The sequence below is a fragment of the Somniosus microcephalus genome, unplaced genomic scaffold (genome assembly GCF_052327205.1).
Source record: "Somniosus microcephalus isolate GS21.2 unplaced genomic scaffold, FLI_Smic_1.0 unresolved_chr3, whole genome shotgun sequence".
Lineage (NCBI taxonomy): Eukaryota > Metazoa > Chordata > Chondrichthyes > Squaliformes > Somniosidae > Somniosus > Somniosus microcephalus.
This window is the reverse complement of record NW_028225181.1, coordinates 18,221,056-18,242,811: the sequence shown is the minus strand read 5'-3', so window position 1 is coordinate 18,242,811 and position 21,756 is coordinate 18,221,056. Positions and strand designations below refer to the sequence as shown.

The 21,756-nt window shown below is 45.2% G+C and overlaps 1 protein-coding gene across 1 annotated transcript; it reads left to right on the top strand.

Annotated features, from left to right (window-relative positions):
• Window positions 1-1,210: 1,210 nt before the first annotated feature.
• Window positions 1,211-20,036, top strand: LOC147091267 (putative G protein-coupled receptor 139). The gene is made up of 2 exons (XM_085976526.1): window positions 1,211-1,475; window positions 19,132-20,036. The coding sequence occupies exons 1-2, from the start codon at window positions 1,295-1,297 to the stop codon at window positions 20,031-20,033; spliced, it is 1,083 nt and encodes a 360-aa protein (XP_085832652.1). The 5' UTR covers window positions 1,211-1,294; the 3' UTR covers window positions 20,034-20,036.
• Window positions 20,037-21,756: the final 1,720 nt, after the last annotated feature.

Genomic DNA, 21,756 nt, shown 5'->3' with positions numbered 1-21,756 from the left:
TTGTACTATTTAGTTAATATTGCCTCTCCTCATTTTCCTCCCAAAGTGTATCACTTTACATTTCTTTGCGTTAAATTGTATCTGCCACATGTCTGCACATTTCACCAGTCTGTCTCTGTGCTCCTGAGGCTGCTACTCTCCTCTCTGTTTACTACATTTCTGAGTTCCGTGTCATCTCCAAACTTTGAAATGTTGCCTTTAGACTTCAGTCCAGGCAATTGATGTCCATCAAAAAGAGCACTGACTCTAATATCAACCCATGGGGGACACCACTGTACACTTCTCTTCTGTCTGAAAAACAACCGTTCACCACTACTCTCTGTTATCTGTCCCTCAGTCAATGTCACATCCACGCAGCCACCGCCCCTTCAATCCCATGAGTTTCCGTTTCCCTATCAAGTCTATTAAATGGCATTTTATCAAACAACTTTTGAAAGTCCATATATACAACATCAACCGCACTAACCACATCAACCCTCTCCATTACTTTATAAAAGAACACAATAAAGTTTGTCAGAGAGACTGCACTTTAAACAATCTGTGCTGGTTGTCATTTATTCCTCCAAGTTTTTCCAAATGACATAATTTTGTCCTGGAATATGGCCTCTGGAAGTTTCCCCACCACCAACGTTAGGCTGACTGGGCTGCAGGTACAGTGTTTATCCCCCTCTGCTGTTTTAATCATTGTGTAACATTTGCAACCCTCCAGTCCTCTGGCACCACTCCCATATCCAAGGAGGATAGAAATACTCTGGCTAGAGCCTGCGCTGTTTCCACCATTCCTTCCCCCAGCAACCCTCATACATCCCATCCGGACCGGGTCAATGTACTACTTTACTGTGGCACAAAGAGTGATGGATTGAAAGGAGTTAACTGAAGCTGTTTGTTCAGTGATTGTAATTTATGTCAGTCGCCACAGGTTAATTGAATATGTTTGTTCAGTGAATGTAATTAATGTCAGGCTCCACGGGTAACTGAAGCTGTTTGTTCAGTTATTGTAATTAATGTCAGTCTCCACGGGTTAACTGAATCTGTTTGTTCAGTGACTGTAATTAATGTCAGTCTCCACAGGTTACCTGAATATGTTTGTTCAGTGACTGTGAATAATGTAAGTCTCAATGGACCCTAATTCTGTCAGTGCTGTTTTGCCCTCTTCTATTAATAAGGGACTCCTTTCAATGTGTTATCCCATAGTATCAGAGAGAGCATCACCTCTGGCACTAACAGGGATCAGCGCTCTGCTCCACCGTGAGAGAGTCAGAATCTGAGAACAGTAGATTGGAATGTTACAACAATGGGTTGGAATCTGAGAACAGTTGATTGGAATGTTACAACAATGAGCAGGATTAAAATCCGGGAGTTTAACAATCTTTCAAATTCTTATGGTAGAATATCATTAGGGGAACGACTCTATTACGCACTTTTGCTTATTCAACACTTTTACTATCCCCTCCTCGCTGCTGTTGGTGTTCCTGGTAAGTCTCTCTCTCCAGCTGTTAATCCTATAGACCACGTTTAACTGCATTACTGTTCTTGTCATTCACTCTCCCCTCCTCGCTGCTGTTGTTGTTCCGGGTAAGTCACTGTATCCAACTATTAACTCTGCAAACCTTTGCTAACTGTATTAATGTTCTGGTAATGTACTTTTCCCTCTTTGCTGCTGTTGGTGTCACTGTTATATCGAGAAAATAGATCTGTAATTCTCGGAATTAGCAGTCCTGCTGACCGCCACCTCCCCAATATCGCCTGTCTCTGCACCGCCTTAACACTTCCGCTGCATAAACCCTGTTCCTTGGTGCCTTTGTTAAATCCAGACTCGACTATTCCAATGCTCCCCTGACTGGCCTCCCTGTTAGAAGCCTCCATAAACTAGAGCTCATCTACAATTCTGCTGCCCTTATCCTACACACATCACTGTTGCTCGCTGAAAAACATTTGCTCCCAATCCGGCAAAGCCTTAATCTTATTATTCTACTCTTTTTGTTCAAATCCCACTATGACCTCACCCCTCCCATTCCCCAGCTCTTTTCCCATAGTGCTGCTAATTTTTCCCCTTCATGTACTTTTCCAATTCCGCATTTAAAGTTATTTTATTCCCTCTGTACCACTCACAGTCTTTCTGTCTCTATTAGTATTTCTCTCATTCACTCTTTCTCATTGTCCCCCTCTTCTCTCTCTCTGTGCCTCCTGCTCATAGAATCATAGAATGGCACAGCACAGAAGGAGACCATTCGGCCTATCATGTCCATGCCATCTCTTTGAAAGAGACATCTAATGGGTCCTACTGTTTAGCCAGAGCCCTGTAAAGATTTCGCCTTCAACTAATTATCCAATTCCCTTTCAAAAGTTACTGTTGAACCTGTTTCCACCACGTTCTCAGTCAGTGCATTCCAGCTCTCAACAATTGCCTTAAATCTGTGCCCTCTGGTTACCCACCATTCTGCCACTGGAGACAGTTTCGGCTTAGTTACTCTATCAAAACCCATCATGATTTTGAACTTCTATATTAAATCTCCCCTTATGGGACAGGACAAAGATAGACCAGGTGTAAAAGTTCTCAATTGCGGAACGGCTAATTTGTATTCAGCAGACATGAGATTTAGCAAAAGTGGACTGAAAATAGCTACTTGAAGGGGTATCAGTTTCAGTGCCGTGGGAAGCATTCAAGGAGGAGATAATGAGGGTTCAGTGCAAATATGTTGCCACAAAGAAATAGGATGTGACTCCCAATTCTAGATTCCCCTGGATATCATTAACATATAGGGTAGTATGAGCAGTAAATTGTAATCTTTTGACAGATACCGAGAGCTCAGTATTACAGAAAGCCGAGAGTGGTATAGAAAGTGCAGGATTGAAGTTATAAAAGAAATTACGAAGGCAAAGAGAGGGCACGAAAATATATTGGCAAGTAAAGTCAAGGAAAACGCAAAGAGGCTTTATAAATGCATAACTCGCAAGAGGATAACTAAGGAAACAGTTGGGCCTATTAGTGAACAAAAAGTTAACCACAGTGTGGAGGCAGAAGATGTTTTGTAAGGTTCTTAATGTATACTTGGCGTCTGTCTTCAGAGGATAGAGGGACAATGCAGACATTGTAGTTGAGGAGCGTGAAATTTTAGATGAGATCAACGTAGCGAGAGGGGAAATATTAAGGGGATTAGCATCTTTGAAATTAGATAAATCACGAGGCCCGGATGTAATGTATCCCAGGCTGGTAAGAAAGCTAAGGGAGGAAATAGCAGAGGCTCAGGCCATCATGTTTCGACAGGCTCTGGCTACTGGTGTGGTGCCAGCGGACTCCGAAAGTTGTACCTCTGTTTAAAAAGGGAAAACGGGTTAGACCAAACAATTACAGGCTTGTCAGCCTAACCTCGTTGGTGGAAAAAGTGTTAGAAAAGTTCTGAGGGATATTATAAATCGGCATTTAGAAAGGCACAGATTAACCAAGGACAGTCAGCATGGATTTGTAAAGGGACGGTTGTGTCTGACTAACTTGATTGAATTTTTTAGGAGAATTGATGAGGGTAGTGTATTTGACGTCGTCCACATAGATATTAGCAAGGCCTTTGAGAAGGTCCAACATGAGAGGTTGGTCAAAAAGTAAAACCCATGGGATCCAAGTGTAAGTGGCAAGTTGGATCCAAAATTGTCTCAGTGGCAGGAAGCAAAATGTAATGGTCGACGGGTGTTTCTGTGACTGGAAGTCTGTTTCCAGCTGGGTTCCACAGGGCTCAGTACTTGGTCCCCTGCTCTTTGCGGTATATATCAATCATTTATACTTCAATGTTGAGGCCATGATTAAGAAGTTTGCTGATGATACATAAATTGGCCATGTGTTTGATAGTGAGGTAGAAAGCTGTAAATTGCAGGAAGATATCAATGATGTGGTCAGGTGGGCAGAAATGTGGCATGGACTTCAATCCATTGAAGTGTGAGGTAATGCATTTGGGGAGGGCTAAAAACAGAAGGGAATAAACAATAAGTGGCAGGATACTGAGATGTAGAGGAACAAATGGACTTTGGACTGCATGTCTGCAGATCCCTGAAAGTAGAGGACATGTTGATAGGGTAGTTGAGAAGGCCTATGGCATACTTTGCTTTATTAGCCTAGGCATAGAACATAAGAGCAGTGCGGTTAAACTTGAACTGTATTAAGCACTAGTTAGGCCACAGCTGGAGTACTGTGTACAGTTCTGGTCACCACATTACAGAAAATGTGTGATTGTATTCGTAACATTTCAGTGGAGATTTACGAGGATGTTGCGTGGGCTGGGGAATTTTAGCTATGAGGAAAGATAGGATAGGCTGGGGTTGTTTACTTTAGAACAGAGGAGGCTGAGGGAAGACTTAATTCAGGTGTATAAAATTATGAGGAGCCTAGATAGAGTGGATAGGAAGCATCTATTTCCCTTAGCAGAGAAATCAATAACCAGGGGCATAGATTTAATGTAATTGGTAGAAGGACTAGACTGGAGATGAGGAGAACTGTTTTCACAGAGAGGGCGGTGGGGGTCGGGAACTGACTGCCTGAAACGGTGGTAGAGGCACAAACTCTTTTTATATTTAAAACGTACTTGGATATGCACTTGAAGTGCTGTAACCTACAGGGCTACGGACCAAGAGCTGGAAAGTGGGATGAGGCTGGATAGATCTTTTTCATTCGTCGTAGACACGATAAGCCGAATGTCCTCCTTCTGTGTCATAAATATCTATGATTCTATAAATCTATTATTCTTAACCTTCGCTGCTGTAAAAAGAACAATCCCAGCTTCTCCAGTCTCTCTACATAACTGAAGTCCCAGATCCCTGGCACCATTCTGGTAAATCTCCTGAACACCTTCTCTAATCCTTTTCATGCTTGCCCAAGAAAGTGTTCAGAATTCGACACAATATTCCAGATAGGGCATAGCCAATGATTTATAAAACGTTAGCATTTCATCCTGCATTTTGTTACTCTGATTCTGTTTGTAAAGCCAGGGACTCCATATGTTATATTAACAGCCATTCCAACGGGTCCTGCCACCTTCAAAGATTTGTGTAAGTACGCCCAAGGCCTCTCTGATCATGCACCTCTTTTAAAATTGTACAGTTTAGTTCATATCACCCCTATTCTTGCTTCCTAACTACATGTCTCTCCTCACCCTTTTCTTAAATAAATTGTATCTGCATGCGCCTGCCCATTTTACCAGTCTGTCTGTGTCCTCCTGAAGTCTGTTACTACCCTTCTGACTGTTTATTAACATTTACGTGTTTAAAATTATGTGCTGTATACCCAAGTCCATGGCACTGATATACATGAAAGGAGCAATGGTCCTAATACCGACCCCTGGTGAACACCAATGTAGACTGAGTCTGAAAAACAACCGTTTAGCACTACTCTCTGCTTTGTGTCTCTTAGCCAATTGGTAAAAGAAACAGGGAGCCGATGAGAAGAACTTTGTCACACAGTGAGATTTTATGATCTGGAATGAACTCAAAGTCTGGTGTATGCAGATTCAGTAGGCTCACGTCGTAGCACTCTCGGCTCTGAGTCAGAAGTTTGTGGGTTCAAGTTCCACTCCAGTGACTTGAGTACAAATATCTAGGCTAACACGGCAGTGCCGAACTGAGGGATCGCTGCACTGTCAGAGGGGCATACTGAGGGAGATCATCACTGTCAGAGGGGCAGTATTGAGGGATCGCATCAGTGTCAGAGGGGCAGTACTGAGGGAGTGCATCACTGTCAGAGGGGCAGTAATGAGGGATCGCATCAGTGTCAGAGGGGCAATACTGAGGGAGTGCATCAGTGTAAGAGGGGCAGTAATGAGGGATCGCATCAGTGTCAGAGGGGCAGTAATGAGGGATCACATCAGTGTCAGAGGGGCAGTAATGAGGGAGCGCATCACTGTCAGAGGAGCAGTAATGAGGGAGCGCATCACTGTCAGAGTGGCATACTGAGGGAGATCTTCAGTGACAGATGGGGAGTAATGAGGGATCGCATCACTGTCAGAGGGGCAGTAATGAGGGATCGCATCAGTGTCAGAGTGGCAGTACTGAGGGAGTGCATCAATGTCAGCAGGGCAATATTGAGTGATCACTGCTCTGTCAGAACCAATTTGCTGATGATACAAAGATAGGTGGGAAAGCAAGTTGTGAAGAGGACACAAGGGGTCTGGAAAGGGATATAGACAGGCTGAGTGAGTGGGAAAACATTTGGCAGAAGGAGTATAATTTGGGAAAGTGTGAGGTTATCCACTTTGGTAGGAATAATAAAACAACAAATTATTACTTAAATGGAGAGAGATTACAAAATGCAGCATTTTAGAGGGTCCTGGGGGTCCTTGAGCAGAAAACGTTAGCATGCAGGTACGGAAATTAATCAGGAATGCAAATGTAATGTTTGCCTATATTGCAAGGGGGTTGCTGTATATAAGCAGGGAAGTCCTGGTGAGACCACACCTGGAGTACTGCGTACAGTTGGAGTTTAGAAGAATGAGAGGTGATCTTATTGAAACATATAAGTCAGTGAGGGGGCTCGACAAGGCAGGTGCAGAGAATATGTTTCCCCTCTAGGGGCCATAGTTTCACATTAAGGGGTCGCCCACTTAAAACTGAGATGAGGAGTATTTTCTTCTTTGAGGGTCGTAAATCTGTGGAATTTTCTGCTCCAGAGAGTTGTGGAGGCTGAGTCATTGATTATATTTAAGGTGGAGATAGACAGATATTTGAAAAATAAGGGAGTGAAATATTATTGGGAGCAGGCAGGGATATGGAGCTGAGCCCAAGAACAGAACAGCCATGATCTAATTTAATGGTGCAGCAGGCTCGAGGGGCCAAATGGCCTACTCCTGCTCCTATTTCTTATGTACTTATGATAAGCTGAAGTGTGGTCTCAGGGTGAAGGCGAGACTTATTCTCCACAAATATTGTGCAGTGTTCAGTTCTACAAATGTCGTCATGGACAGATACATATGTGATAGCTCGGTTGGAGAGGACGATGTCAAGCAGTCTATTCTCCCATGTTGGTTCTCCCACTACCTGCTGCAATCCCAGTCTGGCAGCTGTGTTCTTCAGCGCTCGGTTAATGCTGGTAATTCCGTGCCACTCTTGGTGATGGCCATTGAAATTTCCCCCCTCCCAACCTAGAGTATAATTTGTATCCTTTCTGCTCTGGGTGCTCCCATCAACTGGTGTGCAGCATGAAGATTTGCCGATTCATCAGCTGAGGGAGGGTGGTCGGTGGTAAACAACGGGAAGTTACCTTGCTCATGTCTGACTGGAAGCCATTAGACTTCATTATATCCTTATGCAATGTTGAGAACACGCAGGGACTTGCCCACATGACTGTATAACACTGTGCCCACATCTCTGGTGGGCCTGTGCTGCCAGTGGAACAGGAAACAGTCTGGGATGGTGATGGAGTATTCGGGATATTGACTGATAGTTATGCTTCTGTGAGTATGACTATGCGAGAAATTAACGTTTCTTTAAAATTTATTCATATTGGTTAATATTTTTAACATATCCCTTTGATTCCTTGGTATCAACCCTTTGCTCCTTTTAATTATTCTTCCCCTCGGTAAAACACCATAACCTGGCTCTCTGGGTAAGTTCAATCTTTCTAAACATGTTGTTCTTGTTCTAGTTTCAGGCAATAGAGAAATGAACTGCTGTCAGAGTGGGAGTGGAGTGGAGGCTTAATGTGTAAAGCTGACCATCCCACTCTGACCTCTTTGTCCTCTGCCTCTTACAACAGCCCCTCATCTTTCAATTAGGCACTGTACAACCTTCTGGACTCAACACTGATTTCAAGAATTTCAGATCATATCCTCCACCCCTCTTTTTTCAGGTGGCAGCATTTGATGATTTTGCCTTACCCATTTGCAACATTTACCCAGTACTGATTCACACCCGATCACAGAGCGTCCCTTTCGTTCTTCCCTCCCCCTACTCCACTTCCCCTGCCTCTATACCTGTTTACAACCTGTTACATCTCAAAATTTGTCCAGTTCTGATGAAGGGTCATTGACCTGAAACGTTAACTCTGTTTCTCTCTCCACAATGCTGCCTGACATGAGTGTTTACAGCATTTTCTGTTGTTATTTCAGATTTCCAGCATCTGCATTATTTTGCTATTTTAATTCTAAGACAAAGGAAAAAGAAAGACTTACATTTATATAGCGCCTTTCACGTCCACCCGACGTCTCAAAGTGCTTTACAGCCAATGAATACTTTTGGAGTGTAGTCACTGTTGTAATGTGAGAAACATAGCAGGCAATTTTGGAACAGCAAGTTCCCACAAACAGCACTGTGATAATGACCAGATAATCTGTTTTTGTTATGTTGATTGAGGATTAAACAATGGCCAGGACACCGGGGTGTAATGGGATCTTTTACATCCACCTGAGAGAGCAGACTGGGCCTCGGTTTAATGTTTCTTTGGAAATACAGCACCTCCGACAGTGCAGTACCTCCTCAATAATTCACTGGAGTGTCAGCCTGGAATTATGGGCTCAGGTCATTGGTGAGGGACTTGAAACCACAACCTTCTGACTGAGAGGCTAGTGTGCTACTAACTGAGCCACAGCTGACACTGTCAGATAGGTTTAGAGTGCATGTGTGTAAACGCCATAAGTGTGGTAAAAAGCTTGGTGAGCTGCAGGCGCAAATAGCCATGTAGGAAAGTGATGTCGTTGTGATAACAGAGACCAGGCTCTAAAGAGGGCAGGACTGGGTACTAAATATTCCTGGATATAAGATTTTTCAGATAGATAGGGAAAGAAATGAGGTGGGGTAATGATATTGATTACGGAGAATATTACAATGCTGGAGAGAGAGGATGCCCCTGGAGGGATCAAGGACAATATATTTGATTAGATTTAAGAAACAATAGAGGTACTATTACAGTACTTATTTTATTCTAGAGGCCACCAACTAGTGGGAAGGAGAAAAAGGAGCAAATTTGCTGGAAAATTACAGAGGTGGAAGAAATATAGTGTAGTAATAATGGGGGACTTCAGTTATCCTAATATAGACTGGGATAGTAATAGCATAAAGGGCAGAGAGGGGGACACATTTCTGAAGTGAGTTCAAGAGAACATTCTTGATTGGTGCATTTCTGTCCCAGAAAGGAAGGAGGCATTACTGGAGCTCGTTCTGGGGAATTAGGTACGTGAAGTGGAACAAGTGTTTGTAAGCGAACATTTAGGGAATGGTGATCATTGTATCATAATGATTAGATTAGCTATGGAAAAGGACAGGGAGCAATCTAGAATAAAAATACTTAATTGAGGGAGGGACAATTTCTGCGGGTTGAGATCAGAGCTGGCTTGGGTAAATTGGAATCAAAGATTGGCCTGCAAAACTGTCATCGAACAATGTGCTGCCTTTAAGGAAGAGTTGATACAGGTACAATTGAGGTAAATTCGCAAGAGGCGATTTGATAGGACAACCAAAGCCAGATCTCCCTGGATGACGAAAGAGATAGAGTAAGAGGAAACAGAAAAATGGGGCGTTTGACATATGTCGACTTCAGAATACAGGTGAGAACCTGGCTGAATATAGAAGGTTCACAGAGGAAGTGAAAAGGGAAATAAGAGGGGCAAAGAGAGAGTATTAGAATAGATTGGCAGCAAACATAAAATGGAATCCAAAAGTCTTCTATCAGCATATAAATAGTAAACGAGGTGTAAGAGAAGGGGTGGGGCTGATTAAAGGCCAAAAAGGAAACATACAAATGGAGGCAGAGGGCATGGCTCAGATACTAAATGAATACTTTGCATCTGCCTTTACCAAGGAAGAAGCTGCTGCCAAAGGCAACTGAAAGAGGAGGTAGTTGAGATATTGGATGGGCTAAAAATTGATAAAGATGAGGTTATGGAAAGTCTGGCAGTACCAAAAGTAGATAGGTCACCAGGAGCGGATGGGATGCATCCTCGGATGCTGAGGGAAGTAAGGGTGCAAATTTCGCAGGTACTGGCCATAATCTTCCAATCCTCCTTAGATATGGTGTGGTGCCAGATGACTGGAGAATTGCCAATGCTACACCCCTCTTCAAGGGGAAACCCAGCAATTACAGAGCAGTCAGTTTAACCTTTGTGTTTGGGAAGCTTTTAGAAACGATAATCTGGAACAAAATGAGCAGTGACTTGGACAAGTGCGGATTAATTGAGGAAAGCCAGCATGGGTTTGTCAAAGGCAAATCGTGTTTAACTAACTTGATCGAGTTTTTTGATGAGATGACAGAGAGGGTTGATGAGCTCAATACGGTTGATGTGGTGTACATGGATTTCCAAATGACGTGGCTAAAGTGCCACATAATAGGCTTGCAAGCAAAGCTAAAGCCCATGGAATAAAAGGGAGAGTGGCAGCAGGGATACGGAATTGGCTGAGTGACAGGAAACAGAGAGTACTGGAGAACGGTTGTTTTTTGGACTGGCAGAAGGTATACAGTGGTGTTTGCCAGGGGATGGTTCCAGGACCACTGCTTCTCTTGATATATATTAAAGACTTGTACTTGGCTGTAGAGCAAACAATTTCAAAATTTGCAGATGAAACAAAAGTTGGAAGTATTGTGAACAGTGAGGCATATAATGATAGACTTGAAGAGGACATAGACATGCTGGTGGAATGGGCGGACACATGGCAGATGAAATTTAATGATAGAATTTGGTAGGGAGAATGAGGAGAGACAATATAAATTAAAGGGTACATTTCTAAAAGGGGTGCATGAACAGAGACACCTGGGGTATATGTGCACAAATCTTTGATGTTTTCAGGGCAGGTTGCAAAACTGGTGAAAAAGCATATGGGATCCTGGGCTTCATAAATAGAGACATTGAGTACAGAAACAAGGAAGATATGATGAATCTATATAAAACACTGGAGTATCGGCCTCAACTGGAGTATTGTGTCCAACTCTGGGCACTGCACTTTAGGTAGGATTTGAAGTCCTTAGAGCAGGTGCAGAAATTATTTACGAGAATGATTCCAGGAATGAGGGACTTCAGTTACGAGGATAGGCTGGAGAAGCTGGGGTTGTTATCTTTAGAGCAGAGAAGGTTGAGAGGAGATGTGATAGAGGTGTTCAAAATCATGAGACGTCTGGACAGAGAAGAGAGAGATAAACTGTTCCCATTGTTGGAAAGCTCACGAATCAGAGGACACAGATTTAAGGTGATTGGCAGAATATCCAAAGGACACATAGGAAAAAACTATTTTTTGTGCAGCGAGTGCTGCCATACAGGGTGGTGGAGGCAGAATTAATCGTGTTTTTCAAAAGGGAATTGGATAAGTGCTTGAAGGAAAAACAATCGAAGGACTATAGGTGAAAGTGGGACTTGCTGAAGTGCTCTTGCAGAGAGCCAGCACGGGCTTGACGGGCCGAATGGCCTCCTTCTGCGTTGTAACAATTCTATCTTTTAAGACAGAAAGACTTGCATTGATATACAACCTTTCACGACCACCGGACTTCTCCAAGCGTTTTACAGCCAATGAATTACTTTAGAAGTGTAGTCACTGTTGTAATGCGGGAAATGCGGTAGCGAATTTGTGCACAGCAAGCTCCCACAAACGGCAATGTGCCAATGACAAGATAATCTATTTAGGTTATGTTGATTGCGGGATTAATATTGTCCATGACACCGGGAATAACTCCCCTGCTCTTCTTCGAAAAATGGCCATGGGAAATTTTACATCCACTGAGAGCGCAGACAGGGCCTCTGTTTAACGTCTGATTCAAAAGACGGCACCTCTGACAGTGCAGCACTCCACGAGAGTGTCAGCCTAGATTTATGTGCTACAAGTCTCGGGAGTAAACTTGAACTCACAACCTTCTGAGTCAGGAACGAATGCGCTGCCCACTGAGCCACAGCTGACACATTATTCCTTCCTATTTCTGTCATTTTCTCATCTTTTGTTCTCAGGTTTAGATCAATACAGGAAGATAAACTCACTTCTCTCTGTTCTGTCCTCAGTTGTTTTGGACACTACAGGAGTCAAGGAATATGATGATGGGTTGGGTGTGGGTGGAATGTGGATTTGAGGTCGAAGATCAGCCATGATATAATTCATGAAGGGCTCCTGCTCCGAATTCTTATGTTTTGATGTTTATGGGCGGGTGAAATATTGCATATTCGCTCACACTTATTTTAAAACTGTACAATAAGGTGAGCTAGATTGTGTTGCAGTAAAGCGTTCTGATAACAATGGTTCAATGAGTCTGTTTATTCAATGACTGTAATTAATGCCAGTTACAGTGAGGCCTAGTGATGTCACTCTGGGATACCCTCTGCTCTAACTAAGGAGCTCGCTTCACTGTGTCACCTCACATAGTCAGCGCGCTGCCCCAACACAAAGAGCACCAGGCATTCACAGAATGGAAGGCATGGATTGGGATGATGTGTTGGATATTCGGAATATGTTCTGATATACAAAATATGTACTATTACTTCCTCACTGCTGTTGGTGTTCATAGTAAGGATTTATGTCCAGTTATTAATTCTACATAACGGAGTCCCAGAGAAAGAGCTGGGCACTTCAGTGACGAGGCATTGGTGGCTCTGGTTGGCGCTGTTGAAAGGCGACGGGCAGTGCTGTTCCCTGAGAGTGGCAGGAGGCTATTACCCCGGGAGTTTAGAAGGGTGTGGAGAGAGGAGGCTCAGCACATCAGCTCGAGGAGCCTGATGCCAAGGACCCACACCCAATGTCGGAAGAATTTCAACGACCTCACTCGTGTGGTCAGGGTGAGTACCTACTATTCAATACCTCTACATCCCTCCATCTCAACTTCACTCTGTGCCCAGAGGGTTTACAAATACAAATGCCCAACACTCATCCAAGACCTATGGCCATCTCATAAAACACACATGCACATCCCACACCTTGCACAAAATAACGGGTATTCAACTATGGTGGGCACATCTGCCAAACACATGGCTGCACACAGTAACGGTTATTCAACTATGGTGGGCACATCTGCCAAACACAAGTCTGCACACAGTAACGGTTATTCAACTATGGTAGGCACATCTGCCAAACACATGGCTGCCCACGATAATGACAGGCTAAGTGAGTGGGCAGAAATTTGGCAGATGGAATATAATGTTGGAAATTGTGAGGTTATGAGCTTTGGCAGAATAAATCAAAAAGCAAGTTATTATCTAATTGGAGAGAAACTGCAAAGTACAAAGGGATCTGGGGATCCTGGTGCATGAAACACAGAAGGTTAGTATGCAGGTGCAGCAGGTGATCAGGAAGACCAATGGAATCTTGGATTTTTTTGCAAGAGGGATGGAGTATAAAAGCAGGGAAGTCTTGCTTCAGTTATAGAGGGTACTGGTGAGGCCACACCTGGAATACTGCGTACAGTTTTGATTTCCATATTTAAGAAAAGATATAATTGCTCTCGAGGCCGTTCAGAGAATGTTCACTCAGTTGATTCCGGAGATGAGGGGGTTGACTTGGGCCTCTACTTATTGGAATTCAGAAGAATGAGAGGAGTTCTTATCGAAAAATATAAGATTCTGAGGGTTCTTGATTGGGTGGATGCGGGGAGGATGTTCCAATTGAAGGGTGAGACTAGAACTCGGGGGCATAATCTTAGAATAAGTGGCTGCCATTTCAAAACTGAGATGAGGAGAAACTTCTTCACTCAGAGGGTAGTAAATCTATGGAGTTTGCTACCTCGGAGAGCTGTGGAAGCTGCGACATTTAATACATTTAAAACGGAGATAGACAGTTTCCTAGCTGATAAGGGAATTAGGGGTTGCGGGGAGCGGGCAGGAAAGTGGACATGAGTCTAGGTTCGGATTAGGCATGATCCTATTGAATGGTGCAGCAGGCCCGAGGGCCCGTATGGCCTAATCCTGCTCCTACTTCTTATTATGATCTTATGCCTATTCAATAGTGCTAGGCACATCTGCCAAACACATGGCTGCAAATAGTAATGGCTATTTAACTATGCTAGCCATATTTTCCAAACGCATAGCTGCACAGAATAACAGCTATTCAACTATGGTAGGCACATCTGACAAACAAATGCCTGCACAAAATAATCGCCAGTCAACTATGGCAGGCACATCTGCCAAACACATGGGCTGCACACAATAACGGCTATTCAACTATGGCAGGCACATCTGCCAAACACATGGCTGCACACAATAACTGCTTTCAACTATGGTAGACACATCTGCCAAACACATGCCTGGGAACTCACTCATACGCTGTTCATTTTCTTGCAGGCCGAGCTCCCTCATAACAGACAGGAGCAGCAACGCACTGGAGGAGAACAGGCGGACTTACACCCCCTGACTGAGTTGGAGAACAGAATGCACAGGATCGTTGTCAGCCAGTTCCCAGGTGCCTTGGCCACTGGAGTGGCCGACCCCCTTGGGACAGCAATGGTATGTTCATCAGCATTCTCTCTTCTCTCATACCACATCCCCCTCACAACACAAGCCTTTTACACTTTCAATCCAACTAACTGTCTCCAGTGCTTGCTCCCTTCCTGCCCCCCTCACGCTAAAGCCGCACTTTGTTCGCTATGTGAAAGCAGGACGGCACATCAGCTGACCAGTCTGTCCCTCAGCCTGCCAGTGCCAGCGACGCGCCAGATGAGGAGGAAGAGGAAGCTGGAGCCTCTCCGCATGTGTCTCCCGAGGGTGACACATCAGACACTAGGGAAACGCCTTCCCTGGAGGGGAGCAAGGTGTTAGTGTCTGATGAAAGAGAAACTCCTGGACCCAGCGGGCTGCAGCAATGACATAGGGGTGGGAAGCTCAGGGGCCATCTACCCAGTGGGTGAGTAGGCACCCAAGTTCTGCTGCACAGGACTCGGATGAGGACCTCGACATTGCGGCCATGAATACCCAGGACTTGTGCATGCACACTGAGTTAGTGGTTGCAAAGGCAAGGGTGCCCAACAACATGGATGCACTGTCGAGGAGCGTGGAGTTGTCTGCCGCTAGTACAGCTTTCATCCGTGTGCAAACCCACGAACCCATCCTTGCCTCATTGCAGAGAATGGTTCAATTGCAGGGGACTCTGGTGAACCAGACCCACGTGTAATGGGTGAGGAGGCAGGATTCATTGCAGCACAGGCCAACACAACGCAACGGCTTAAAGCTGCAATTGAGTCATTGGCTTGTGACATCCAGTCTCAGACTGCTCTCATGCAATCTCAGTTTGATGAAACGCAAGCACTGACTGCTGCCATCCTCGCTGGGTCACCCTCAGTCCCCCGGGAATCTCTCAGTACCACAGCAGATTGCTCCAGATGCTAAGGTTCTACCCCGTGGGAGTGGCAGCATGTCGGTTGAGCAGGAAGATGCTGTCCTCTCTCAGGATTACAGCATTCCTGCTCGCACCACTGTCACTTCCACATTACACTTGGCATGACCTGCAAAACAGCCAGCCCAGACTGCTGCCGCCCATGCAGTGTTGGTGCAGTCTACAGCCGGGCCCTCCGCACAGATCTAATTGAGGGCGTCCTTCCAGGCAATGTCTGGATCTAGCATTCAGCAGCCTTCCACCAGCCTTGCTGCAGCCACTGTGGCCACATTAAGAGGAGCAGTAGGGTGAGTAGGGGGGAAGTGCGCAGGGGATCGAAATCACCCTCGAAGGCCCAACAGAACAATCTGTATATAAATCGGGGGAATGCTTGTGGGCAAAGTTCGTGGTTATTGTTATTATATCTGCTGATTGTTTTGCTGTTTACCTCCATGTTGCGTGAACGAGTTTTGTTAGTTCTTGATTTGTTGGGTTTGTTTCTAATTGATTTGTCCTGAATAAATGACACAGAGTTTGTAACGTAAATTTTTTTTTTTATTGTTACTTTACATTTTTATGAATTGACTCATTGCAGCTTTGCGCGGAAACAGGGGGTGCAGGATGCTTTCATTGATGTGCTTCTTCATCCCAGAAGCCATCTTCTCAGTAACGTATTAGAATTGGTGTCTTATGAGCTGTTCAGGGACGGCCCTTGCAGTGGCAAAATTGTTCGCCTCCCTCCCACGTTGGTGCTGCTGATCTTCCTCTTCATCCTCCTCCTCCCCTTCTCCATCTTCACCCTCCTCCTCAGGTTGTACACCAATCCCTGGTGGCAATAGCTGGGCCCTCATGATTGCAATGTTATGAAGCATGCAGCACACAACAATGAAGAGGGAGACTCGCTCGGGCGAGTACTGCAGGGCTCCTCCTGAGTGGTCCAGACACCAGAACCATTGTTTCAAGATGTTGACCGTCTCCTTTATGAGGTTCCTGGTGGCGCTACGGCTCTCATTGTATTGCAGCTCGACAGGGGTGTTGGGGTTACAGAGCGGTGTCATCAGCCAGGTGCCGAGTGGATAACCCGTGTCCCCGAGGAGCCATCCACTAGGTTGACACGGTGCTTGGAAGAAACCTGGGACACCAGACTGGCGCAGGATATAAGTATCATGGCTGCTGCCAGGATAGCGGGCATTGACGGCGAATATGAGCTGTCTGTGGTCACAGGCCAACTGGAAATTCAGAGAGTGGCAGCCCTTGTGGTTTCAGAAGACCTCTGCATTCTTATGAGGAGCCCACAATGCCACATGCCTGCATTCAATGGCACCCTGGACCATGGGGAAGCCCACTATCCTCGCAAAGCCACATTCACGCTCTTTGTCCTGGTTCATGGGCAGAGAGCTACTGGCGTCTCCACTTCTACAAAGACTTTTTCACCTCGTGGATGCAAAAATGAAAAGCAAACTGGGAGATATTTGCTATATCCCCAGTAGAAGCCTGAAAGGAACCGCTGTCTTAGAAATTCAGAGCCACTGTCACCTTCACAGCCACCGACAGAGATGCCCTGGTCCTGAGCTGAGGCTGCAGATTTGGTTGCAGGAGGTGGCGGAACTCAGTGACCAGCTCCTCGCTGAAGCACAGCCTTTGGAAACACTGCTCCTCAGACAAATGGATGTAGGAGGAGAATTACTCCCTGAATACCCTGGGAGAGTGAGGTCTCCTGTGCAGAGGCCTGATAGCCTTCCTCCTACTGGCCATGTTTGCCACTCTCTGTCTGCACATCTGCTCCCTCCGAAGGTGAAGCTGGATGATGACGACGTCCCAATTTAGTGCAGTCCCCATCGAACCTGGAAAGTGGTGCTGAGGACGCGAAACTCCTTCGGTCAGCACAGAATCCCTCCAGCCGTCTCTCTCCCACTCAACCTGCATGTAGCAAATATTTTGCGGAAAATAAAAGGGATAATCGGCCGCCATTAAATAACACTCTCTCAGCCCGTTCCCGACTTGAAAACGATCCACTCTATCACTCTAGCAGGCGCTAAGGCAGGGGACGTGACTCAATATCTGGTCCAGGGCGTTGCATGCTTGCTTGATGTCATGATCTGTGGGGGCATGAGATCGTGCAAAATGACTGATCAATTTCGCAACCAGTGCTATAATAGCCATGCACAGGCGCTAAGCATCTAGCGCCCCCTGAAGGCGCTAACCAAATGATTTTTTCACCGCATGTTTCACTATGTTTGTCTCTTTGTTGTTCCCCATCCCATCTACGCTGCTGTCAGCCATTGATTCTGAAGGAGATATCGTGTTCCCAAGATTCAAAAGTTCTGTATTGAACTCCAGCAAACTTATTGGCAGTGACTCTTTATTTAACGAATTTCAGTTTGCTATCTACACTGAACATTAGTATCTGATCAGAAGAATGCTGTCTTGGTTTGGGAGACTTTTCACCGAACGGCGAAAGACCATCGACCTGAAACGTTAACTTTGTTTCTCTCTCTCTCCACAGATACTGCTTAACACGTTGAGTATTTCCACCATTTTCTGCTCTCATTTGAGATTTTCAGTATCTGCATTATTTTGCTTTGGTTTTCACCTGATGCTCAGTATGGCTACTTAGAGTCACAGGAACAAACCCTGGCAGATCACATCCACATCTTCAATTGTCTGAAATATCCGCTAATCATTCAGTTCCAGTCAGTGTCTCCTTTCCCACCCTCTCCAGTTCTGCATTTGTGGCACTGCTTCTGATGGTTAAACTAGGATTACAAGGATAATTTACATTCTCACACGACGTTCATTCAGCCAGGTTTGAATACATTTATTTCCAATCTTTGTTTTGAATTCACAATTAGCTCCCTTGCCCATCTGTCACAGTTCAGTAGATCTGTCAGAGAGACCCAGAGTGATTCTCTATTGCCTCCTGCTATACTTCAGGATAAACAATCGTCGCTGATTGTAACTGAAGTAATGATGATAAGAAAAACCTTTGATATCTTCTCGTCTAATATTCTCTACACAAGATAGAAACAACAAGTGAAAAAGTACAAGAATAAATCTCTTCTATTTGTGTTAAGATATTTTGCACAGCAGTCGGCGAAATTTTGCCTGTGGGATAAATCGTCTGATTTCGATGCTGATAAATGCATTTATTGGTACATTGCCTGGTCAATCATCACTATTGACTTTAATTCAGAGTCCATTCTTATTGATGAAATTTGCAATGTTATTTGGAAAATCTTCCTTTCATTGAGCGATGGTTTGAGTATTTCAACAAAAATGTGGAAAACTCAATCTTCAAAATACTTCAGAGAGCAAAGTTATCTTTATAACTGCAGTGCACTTTTATTTATTATCTCAGCATTGTCATATTACATCAGTACATTTTACATACAATTGCCTATAATTATTGCATGCCTAGGTTGCAGTTTCTGTATTTGCTGTTGCATTCATTTACGTTCTAAATAGAATGGATATTCACAACAGGAGCAGGAATCCAAGTGGGATTTCCCTCTCCCTAACACAGGGGCATGGAAGCGAACATCTCTGCTCCAAATGCTGACTGATCCCGAGACACGAAGTCTCCCTGAGATGTTCTGGTCGTTTGTGTCCCTGTTACCTCGGGCGGTGATTTTGTCTGTTGGGCGAAAGGTAGATTGATCATTTAATACCTCATTGATCAAACATCTGTTATTTTCATGTGGTAGTCATTCCAATTTAATTTATTGATTCCACTATGTATTCCCGGTTATCCACACAATAAATCCTGTATTCAGCTCCACAGGCAATAGAATTAGATGAGTCGCAGATTCCTCCCCGAATTCCATCAAACTGCTGCTCTTGCTCCCAGCCTGATGTATAATTTCTGTTTATTTCCCTTCCTCACAGGGAACTTAGTGACGATTGTGATCCTGTCTCGGGGAAAGTGTGGTCTCTCCAAATGTATCACTCGCTACCTGGTGGCCATGGCAACGGCGGATCTACTGGTCGTTATCCTCGACCTGATATTGAGGCACATTCCGATTGTTTATAGGGAACAGTTATATTTCGTGCGGTACATCCCCGTTTGTAATATCCACGCCGTCCTGCTGTTCACAGCCACAGACTGTTCTGTCTGGTTCACCATCACTTTCACCTTTGATCGATTTGTGGCCATTTGTTGCCAGAAGCTGAAACCTAAATATTGCACAGAGAAAACGGCGGCTGTGGTTCTGGGAACAGTGATTGTGCTGAGCGGTTTAAAAAACATTTTCTGGTATTTTATGTTCACAGGTGAGTACTGGCTTGGGAACGCTGCCTGGTTTTGTGTTGTCAAATTCGTTGTTTTGATATCACCGGTCTGGGGAAAAATCGAGCTCCTTCATTATATTCTCACCCCGGGGGTCCCATTTGTTGTGATTCTGCTGCTCAATGCTGTCACCGTCAGACACATTTTAGTGTCCAGCAGAGCCCGCAGGAGACTCCGGGGTCCCAGCAGTGGGGAGAGTCCCAGAGACCCAGAGATGGAGAGCCGCAGGAAATCCATCATTTTACTGCTTGTTATCTCCGGCAATTTCATCCTGTTATGGGCAATGTTTGTTTTGTATTCTATATGGTGGCGGATGTTTTGGTTGGGGTATCAGTCTGTATTTCTACAATATTATGTAATGGAACTGGGATTCATGCTGCAGCTGCTGAGTTGCTGCACAAACACTGGGATTTACGCCGTGACCCAGACTAAGTTCAGAGAGCAGTTGAAGAATGTGGGGAAATATCCCTTTACTCTGATTGTAAAATTCATTAAAGGGTGAGAAGAATCGGAGAATTTGCAGCCTCAGAGTTGAAATTTCCCTGGGCCTGATATTGTGGGGCCCCGCACAAATATGGCGGCTCTGGTGCCATGCATAAAGATGGCGGCTCTTGGGCCCAGTTCAAAGTTGTCGGCTCTGTGGTCCCGCACAAACGTGGCGGCTCTGGGGCCCAGCACAATGATGGCAGCACTGGCGTCCCGCACAAATATGGCGGCTTTGGGCCTGATACAAAAATGGCGGCTCTGGGGCCCAGCAGAAAGATGGCGGCACTGGGGTCCCCGCACAAAGATGGCGGCTCTGGGGCCCAGCACAAAGATGGCAGCACTGGGGTCCCGCACAAAGATGGCGGCTCTGGGGCCCAGCACAAAGATGGCGGCACTGGGGTCCCGCACAAAGATGGTGGCTCTGGGGCCAAGTGCAAAAATGGTGGCTCTGGGGCTCAGCACAAAGATGGCGGCACTGGGGTCCCCACACAAAGTTGGCAGCTCTGGGGCCCCACGCAAAAATAGTGGCTCTGGGGCCCAGCACAAAGATGGCGGCACTGGGGTCCCCGCACAATGTTGGCAGCTCTGGGGCCCCATGCAAAAATTGCGGCTCTGGGGTCTCAGAACGAAGATGGCGGCTCTGGGGCCCCGCACAAAGATTGCGGCTCTCGGACGCCGCACAAAAATTGCGGCTGTCTCTCGGGACCTTTTACTGGTGGCGGGAGGCAGGTGGGCTTCCTGAGGGCAGCAGCAGCTGGAACTCCAGATTCCACGAGAGCAGGCGGCGAGTTGGAGCAGCCCGACTTGGCCCGGCCCACAGGAGCCCGAACAGCCCAGCCCGGGGAGGAGAAGGCCCGCCACCAGGACTTTATTAATCATTATTCCATCATTACAGCACTTTACAGATCTTTCTAACCCTTAGTAAATGATAATGACCATCAATAAAACATTTTGAAGCTATTAAAATCATGATGACGCTTAATAAATCATTTTTATAATTCATTCTGGGGAGTTGGGCTTCGCTGGCAAAGCCAGCATTTATTGCCCATCCCTAATTGCCATGGAGAAGGTGGTGGTGAGCCGCCTGTGACAAGCGACTGTCATGCTGAGCCATTTCAGTGGCCAGTTGAGAGTCAATCACATTGCAGTGAATCTGGAGTCACACTTCAGCCAGACCAGGTAAGGGCTGCAGATTTCCTGCCCTATACAAGGTCATTAGTGAACCAGATGTATTTTTATGACAAGCTGGTACTTTCTTAGCCACCATTACTGACACTAGCTTTTTAATTCAGATTTGTTTAACTAATTGAATTTAAATTCCGCAGCTGGTGTGATTTGAATTCTGATTCATTTGTCCAGTCTTCTGGTTTACTAGACCAGCAACATAACCACTATGCTACCGTACCCTTCAAATATATCGCCGTTCCTTCATCATCACTGGGGCAAAAGTCTGAAATTCCTTCCATATCAGTATTGTGGGACCACCTTCACCACAGGGACTGCAGCGGCTCAAGATGAAGGCCAAACATTTTCTCATGGGTAACTAGGGAAGGGCAAGTGACCCGGCCCTGACAGCATCAAACATATCCTGACAACAAATACATTGAAAAAATAAAATAGGATTAAAATCAATGATTTTGTAATTCATTGATTGAAACCAGAAGCGGACTGTGATCAGAGTGGGGCATCAAGTACGCTAAACAAATTGAGAACAACACTTGGCTCACCAATTATAAGGT